The sequence below is a fragment of the Heloderma suspectum genome, chromosome 3 (assembly GCF_057233095.1).
Source record: "Heloderma suspectum isolate Gila_16-S chromosome 3, 16-S_ref, whole genome shotgun sequence".
NCBI lineage: Eukaryota > Metazoa > Chordata > Lepidosauria > Squamata > Helodermatidae > Heloderma > Heloderma suspectum.
Window position 1 is genome coordinate 22,164,884 of NC_139460.1, and position 7,528 is coordinate 22,172,411.

At 49.2% G+C, this 7,528-nt stretch overlaps 1 protein-coding gene across 1 annotated transcript in view; it reads right to left on the reverse strand.

Moving 5' to 3' along the window:
- Positions 1 to 7,083, reverse strand: part of MTMR2 (myotubularin related protein 2) — a 40,255-nt gene extending 33,172 nt beyond the window's left edge. Inside the window, exon 1 of the mRNA XM_084842643.1 lies at positions 6,841 to 7,083. Within this exon, the coding sequence (XP_084698769.1) occupies positions 6,841 to 6,926 (86 nt within the window). The 5' untranslated portion in view covers positions 6,927 to 7,083. The remainder of the gene's footprint in view (positions 1 to 6,840) is intronic.
- Between the last annotated feature and the right edge of the window lie 445 nt (positions 7,084 to 7,528).

Genomic DNA, 7,528 nt, shown 5'->3' on the forward strand with positions numbered 1-7,528 from the left:
ATAGATAGTCCGGACCTGTGAGAATATGATGGATTGATACTATTGTTTATGTTGTTGCTGTCTTTTAAAATTTTGATATTTTATACAGTTTTAATATTATTGATGATTTAATTATATTTTGAACTTTTGTATATTTCTATTTATATGTTCTAATGGTAAAAGTTTTTAATGTTGTAAAGCCGCCTTGAGTCCCAGTATTGGGGAAAAGGTGGGATATAAATAAATATAATGATGATGATAATAATAACTCTGTGATTGGAGAGAGGCCACAGCTCAGTGGTAGAGCAGCTGCTTTGCATCCAGAAGTCCCAGGTTCAATCCCTGGCATCTCCAGGTAGGACTGGAAAAACCCCTGCCTGAAACCTTGGAGAGCCACTGCCAGTCAGTGTCGACAGTACCAGGCTGGATGGACCCATGGTCCGACTCATTATAAGGTAGCTTCCTATGTTGCTGTACAGTGGCTGTAGGCACTCCATATGATTGGTGACCTTGCACAATTGGGATTTCCAACCACACAAGCCCTATTCAGGTGTTCTAAAAGTGAGTAAAATAAATGAATGAGGAGGAGGAGGAGAGTGCTAGCCCTGTTACCCCCCCCCCCCCGGTGTCATTTCCATCACCCTCTGCACATGGAGGGCTGACGCTGTGAAGATGGAGAGCCTCCTCTATTCGTGGGGGCTCTCCATATCCATTTGAATGCTGATTTTTCAGGGAAGCAAAGGACAAAATGGTGAGGGGGACCCCATTCTATCTACAGAAGGCAACCAGACCGGCAGTTCCTTCTTATTCAGCCGTGGTGATACGACAGCATCCTCCACCAACCCTGAGAGCTGCAGACTAGCTTGGGGGGGTGGGAAAGGCAGGGAAAGCCACATGGAACACACAATTCTGTCCTCCAACTTAGGGGAACGGCCAGGGGACTGCCACTGCTGCCCCTCCACTGCCCCCTTCACCACACCTACCATCTGCTCCTGAGGTTCTGACTTCACCCTGCCTAATGGTAGGGCTGGCCCTGTCTGTAATCCATGAAAGTGTATGCCACTATGAATTTGTTTGCCTCTAAGATGTCCCAAAACTCTTTTTGTTTGTGTACCATGATAGACAAACACAGCTACCCAGCTGGAATTTGTTCCAGGGAACAAAACAAAAAAATATTTTAGAAATCAGATGACTGAGTTCTGAAAGACTTTAACCACCCACTCATTACTTGTCCGAATGAGCGTTGCAGCCAACGCTAAGTAAGCCAAAATTTGAGTCTGGCTTCAGCATTTGAAGGACAGAAACGAGATTGCTGGAGGACAAGGACCCAATCTCCCACAAGCAATTGAGAAACGTGCCCTGTATTTTGTCCATGAGAGAGTCCCCCCGCCCCCACAGTGTCCATTGCATGTTGCCATCGCCACACAATAGCCTACAGTGTCCCTACCAGTGTTCATGTGCTATTAGTCTTTTGGGGGTGGGGTGGGGTGGGGGATATAAAAAAGCCTGCAGTCTGTGTAAGTCACTCAGTAAACAAAGCATGGATTGTTGAGATCTTTTTCTGCACTCCAAGAACAGAAAGCCAACCACCCATTGAAATGCAATACACTGTTTCTATGGAACAAACCTCAGACGGGACTGAATCACGCTATTCATGAGTCAACACTTCCTAAGAGCCTAATCCTTTAGTACTGGCTATAGAATTCAGTTTCCCCTGTGAATTTTAGATTTCCTTTTCGGAGCATGTTTCTAGACCCTAAGGTAGTCTTCCCCAACCTGGAGCCCTCCAGACATGTTGGACTACAACTCCCACAATCCCACAGCCAGTTGCAGTCCTCCCATAATCCCACATCTGGAGGGTTTCAGGCTGGGGAAGGTTTCCCTAAGGCTACAAAGCCAGGCTTGAGAATGTATGGGCAATGGCTGGGGGGAAAAATCTCAAGGCCAAACTATATATAGTTCTGCAATTTTCTTTTCTGACTATTTTCTTTTAAATGCAAAACAAGTGCAAGTGTCTTATCCACAGAACAAGGAATGAGGGGGAAGAGGCTGTTTAACCTTTTCCCTGCTAGCTGTGTGTGTGCATTCAAAGTTGTTGATCCCCCAGTATCTTTTCCCCCCACATGAGTGGCAAAGTAGCTGGGGGGAAGGCACCTTTTTACCCTATGGGAGAAAAGCAGCTGGAGGGACTTTGAGCAAATATCCAGCAAGGAAAGAGTTAAACATCCTTCCCTCATTTTTTTTTTTTTAATTAGAAGTATTTTAACCCAGACTTTATCCTAAGGTATCAGGGTGGTGTACAAAAAAGCATAAAAACTAAGATAAGCCCCAATATAATACAATCTTCTATCTTCTATAACAGCGGTCCCCAACCTTTTTTGCACTAGGGACTGGTCTCGTGGAAGACAATTTTTCCACGGACCGAGGGGGGGTGTGAGTGGTTTTGTGGGCGGACTTCCAGCCACTGGGACACAAATGGCATCCGCATAGCAGATGTCATTTGCGTCCCTGTTATTTGCAGTAAAAGGCTACGTAAAGATTTACGTAGCCTATTACTTGAAGAACAGGGATGTAAATGGCATCCGCTATGCGGACGCCATTTGCGTCCCAGCAGCCGAATGTCCACCAGCAGCCGGGGCCGGCGAGGATTCTGGGGGGGAGGGACGGATCACCTCCCCCCCCGCGGACCCCTGCGGACCCAAGGTAAGGGGTTTTTGCATACCCCTACTGTGGCCTGGTTCCTAACAGGCCATGGACTGGTACTGGTCCACGACCTGGGGTTTGGGGACCCCTGTTCTATAATACTCAAAGACGATGTGTGTCTGTCTATCTTGTTGAAGGAATCATAGAATCATAAGGTTGGAAGTGGCCTACAAGACCTTCGAGTCCAACCCCCTGCTCAGTGCAAGAAGCCTGATTCCCAGGCGGTCTCCCATCCAAGTACTAACCAGGGCTGACCCTGCTTAGCTTCCGAGATCGGGCGGATCCAGCCCTTGCTCTACCTATCTGTCAGTGCTGAAGTTCCAGGGACTTGGCACTTAGACACCTGAAACTTGGCATGCATATTAAGGGGACCCTAGGGCTGTGCATGTTTAAATTAATTGAAATTAACTTAAATGCATCCGTGTGTTTGAAGCCTATAGTATCATCTTCAGTCACTAGGTGACAGATGTCCCTCTGTAGTCCAAGGGCCAGAGTTATACAACTCCCCCCTCAGGGGAATGGAGTGGACAGACCCTCCCTCAGGGCACTGTATGGGTGGACCATTGCAGAGGCCAAGCCTAGGGGTGCCAGCAGGCGTGGCTTCACTCAGACAGGGCAGGTGCAATGCGGCCAACTCTTGACAGCTGTGTAACTTGGCTTGAAGGCTTTGCTGCATCAAATGCAAGGCTATTCCAACCCTAGCAAAGCCAGGTCCATTCACTAGTAAGACCATATACAGGGGTCCCCAACTTTTTTGGACTCTACCTCTCTTTCTCATCAAAACCGGGTGAGGCAGTGGCTGTTCTGAATCAGTGCCTGGGCACGGTAATGGACTGGATGAGGGCTAATAAACTGAAACTCAATCCAGACAAGACGGAGGTACTGTTAGTGGGTGGTTCATCTGCCCGGCTAGGTGATATTCAACCTGTTCTGGAGGGGGTTGCACTCCCCCTAAAGGATCAGGTTCGTAGTTTGGGGGTGCTCTTGGATCCAGAACTGTTACTTGAGGCACAGGTGAACTCAGTGGCACGGAGCACTTTTTATCAGCTGAGGCTGGTATACCAACTACGCCCTTATCTGGACAGAGATAGCCTAGCTACAGTTATCCATGCTCTGATAACTTCTCGTCTGGATTACTGCAATGCGTTATACGTGGGGCTGCCTTTGAAAACGGTCCGGAAACTTCAGCTGGTCCAAAATAGGGCAGCAAGATTGTTAACAGGGACTGGCCTGCGAGCTCATATTACGCCAGTACTTTTCCAGCTGCACTGGCTGCCAGTCCATTTCCGGGCCCGATTCAAAGTGCTGGTGTTAACATTCAAAGCCCTTAACAGCTTGGGGCCAGGTTACCTGAAGGATCGCCTCCTCCCATATGTGCCTGCCCGGACCTTAAGATCATCATCAGCGGCCCTTCTCCGTGAGCCCCTGCCAAAGGAAGTGAGGCAGGTGGCTACTAGGATGAGGGCTTTTTCTGTTGTGGCACCCCAGCTCTGGAATGAGCTCCCTAGTGAGATTCGCCTGGCGCCTACATTGTACTCCTTTCGGCGCCAGGTGAAGACCTTTTTGTTTTCCCAGGCATTTTAGCATTTTAGCTTTCTAAATTTTTATCTTTGCTGTTTTAAATCTGTATTTTAAACTCCTGTACTGCTGCTAGTTTTTATTGTGGTTGTATTGTTATATTGTGGTTTTAATGTTCTATATATTTTAAATTGTTTTATTGTGTGTTGTTTGGTTTTAATTTTTGTGAACCGCCCAGAGAGCTTCAGCTATTGGGCGGTATAGAAATGAAATAAATAAATAAATGAATAAATAAAGAGCAAGGCTAGAGACTGGGAGGGAGGGGAAATAGCAAGACAAAGGCATAGAGGAGAAAAAGCAAGGCTAGACTGGGAGGGAGGGGAAACAGCAAGACAAAGGGGTAGAGGAGAGAGAAAGAGCAAGGCTAGACTGAGAAGGAGGGGAAACAGCAAGGAAAAGGGGTAGAGGAGAGAGAAAGAGCAAGGCTAGACTGAGAGGGAGGGGAAATAGCAAGGCAAAAGGAGAGAGGGGAGAGAAACAGCAAGGCTAGAGACTGGGAGGGAGGGGAAATAACAAGGCAAAGGGGGAGAGGGGAGAGAAAGAGCAAGAGTAAGGATGCAATCCTGCCTCATTGTGACACAGGATCAGGGAGTTGGAGGGGGCCTTGTAGGCCATCTGGTCCAACTGCCTGATCGATGCAGGAAATCCAAAGTAATACACCCTAAATTCAGCGAAGGAGCGGGGTGGGGATGAGCAGAAGACTGCATAAAAAACATTGATAGGAGCTTAGCTGCAGCAACTCAACGTTTTCCAAATGGATAACTCTCCATTTCCCTCTTAGCTACCAACACACCTGCCATGTATGGAAAATAATAAACTTGCTGCATGCTACTTTTTAGTGGTGTTGCTCTTGTGGTTTTATTGGGGAGGGAGACCATGGGGGAGATGGAATGGAATATAGAGTATCCTGGAAGAGGGCCTGGCTGGTATCCTGAACAGGAACACTCCACACTGCAACATTTTGTTACAGTCCCACTTGTAAAGCTGAACTAGCAGATCTCCGAGTTCCATCCGCTGGAAAGCCAGTGTGGTGTAGTGGTTAGAATGTTGGACTGGGCTCAGGAGATCCGGGTTCTAGTCCCCATTCAGCCATGAGTGACTTGGGGCCAGTCACTGACTCAGCCTAAACTACCTCACAGAGTTGTAAGCCGCCTTGGGTTCCTTGCAAGAGGAAAAAGAATGGCTTAAAATGTCCTCTTCAATTCTGCATTGAAAGAGGATGGGTCAGTGCTGGAGAATCCATCCTTCTAAACCTTCTTACAGCACCATCCTGGATGAGGACGGTGCTGTAAGAGGGTGTTTACTCAGATGTATGTCCCATCATGTTCAATGGGATTTACTCTCAGGTAAGTGTGCACCAGATTACAGCTTTATTGTCACTCTCGATAGGGGGTGGGGGCTCAATCCTGTTACTCAGCTCAATCCTTTTACAGCTCAGGCCTGCTACTCAGAAGTAAGTCTCTCACCGAGGACAACAGCTCTCCTTCCCAAGACAACAGGCAGATAATTGCTGCCTGCCTGACTAAACGCCATATCCAATCCAGCGGGATTTACATCGGGCTGCAAAAAATAAGTAAATCTGGATGACAGTTTGGGAAATCACCAGGGGCTCTTTGTCCCTGAACCTGTTAAGGCTTCAACCCTGGAATGTGTGATGCAGTTCCAAAGAAGAGTGCCTCTAAGCACAAGCAGTTTGCTTATCACACCCAGCCCTCCCATGCAGCTGGTATTGGAAAACAGGCCTCGCAGGTCCCTTCCCCAACCCGGAGCCCTGCAGATGTTTGGGACTACAACTCCCATCATTTCTCCATGCAGGCTTTCCCTGAAGCGTGACCCAGACAGCTGTGGTTTGTAGCACACAGCAGAGAGTTCTGTTTTAACTACTGATTAGCTCTGCACTGTGCCACTTCGTTGTTCTATTTATTGTCCTTCCGATCCCCTTGCATTTCACGTTCACCACTTTCCCGCCACTTTGGGATGCGGCAGATATACAACTGAGTAAAATGTTTAGAATATTATTTTAAATACGTGCATTGCAATACTGAGTCCCAGTACTGGGAAAAAGGCGGGATATAAATATAATAATAATAATAATAATAATAATAATAATAATAATTGCATTTGTATGTTTTTAACTGTTCTATGATAGTTTAGTTTTTTTAACTGTTTGTAATCTGCATAGAAAACATTCGTTATTGGGTGGATTAGAAATGTGATTTGAAAATAAATAAATAAATAAATAAATAGTCAATACATCCCTGACCACAGGCGGTGCGACCTGGGGCTGATGGGAGCTGTAATCCAGAACATCTGGAGGGCACCAACTTGGGGGAGGCTGGCAAAGCCTATACACAGCCCCCCTTAGCATCTTATCTACCACCCCCACCGCCCAAATCAAACCACTGAGGGCTCGGAGGCGGGCCGAGCCTTCGGTCCTCTCCCAAGAAACCGGGATTTCGACCCCACCTCTCCGCAATCGGCGCCGGGGGGGAAGGGCAGAAGATGCTGCCCAAGCCACAAAACGCCTCCGCGCCTCCCTAGACCTTTTGCACGGGCGGCGGGGGGAGGATGGCAGGTTACCTGGAGAGCGAGTCGATGCTGGGCTGGCGGGTGGCCGAAGGTGCCCGCTGGGAGGCGAGGCTCTCGCAGCTGGAGCTCTTCTCCATGCTGGATGGAGCCCCAGGAACGGAGGGGCGGCGGGAGCCCCGCAAACCGGCGTCCGCGGGGAAGGCGAGGCAGGCGGGCTCCGGCTGTCACAGGCGTGGGAAGCCGAGAGAGGGGCAGGAAGCTGCCATCTTTCGCCCACAGTGCAGTGCGCAAGGCAGGGAGGTGCGATGCCGGGAGGCCCTCCACCCCTTCGAAGGCAGGCGGCTGCTCTCCTCCGCCTCGCCCTCCCCAGCGCCCCGGAGAAGCGGGGGCCAGAGAGCATCCGCGCGGAGCAGCCTTCCCCGCTCCAGACGTGTCGGACTACGACGCCCATCATCCCCACCCAGCCACGTTGGGAGTTGTAGTCCAGCACGGGCCTGTTGCCGGGGGGGGGGGCTTGGGGGTCACCCCCCTGATTTTCCTCTGCCTCCCCTGCATTTTTTTTACAAAGAAATAATTAAAAAACAGCATACAAATTTGTCTTTCAAAGGCCTGCAAACCAGATCTACTGCCCCCCCTCTACTTTTTTGGCGCCCCCCCCCAGCCTTTAGAGTGCCTACGGGCCTGGTCCAGCACATCTGGAGGGCGCCGGGTCGTGGGTGGCTGACGTAGAACACGGTTG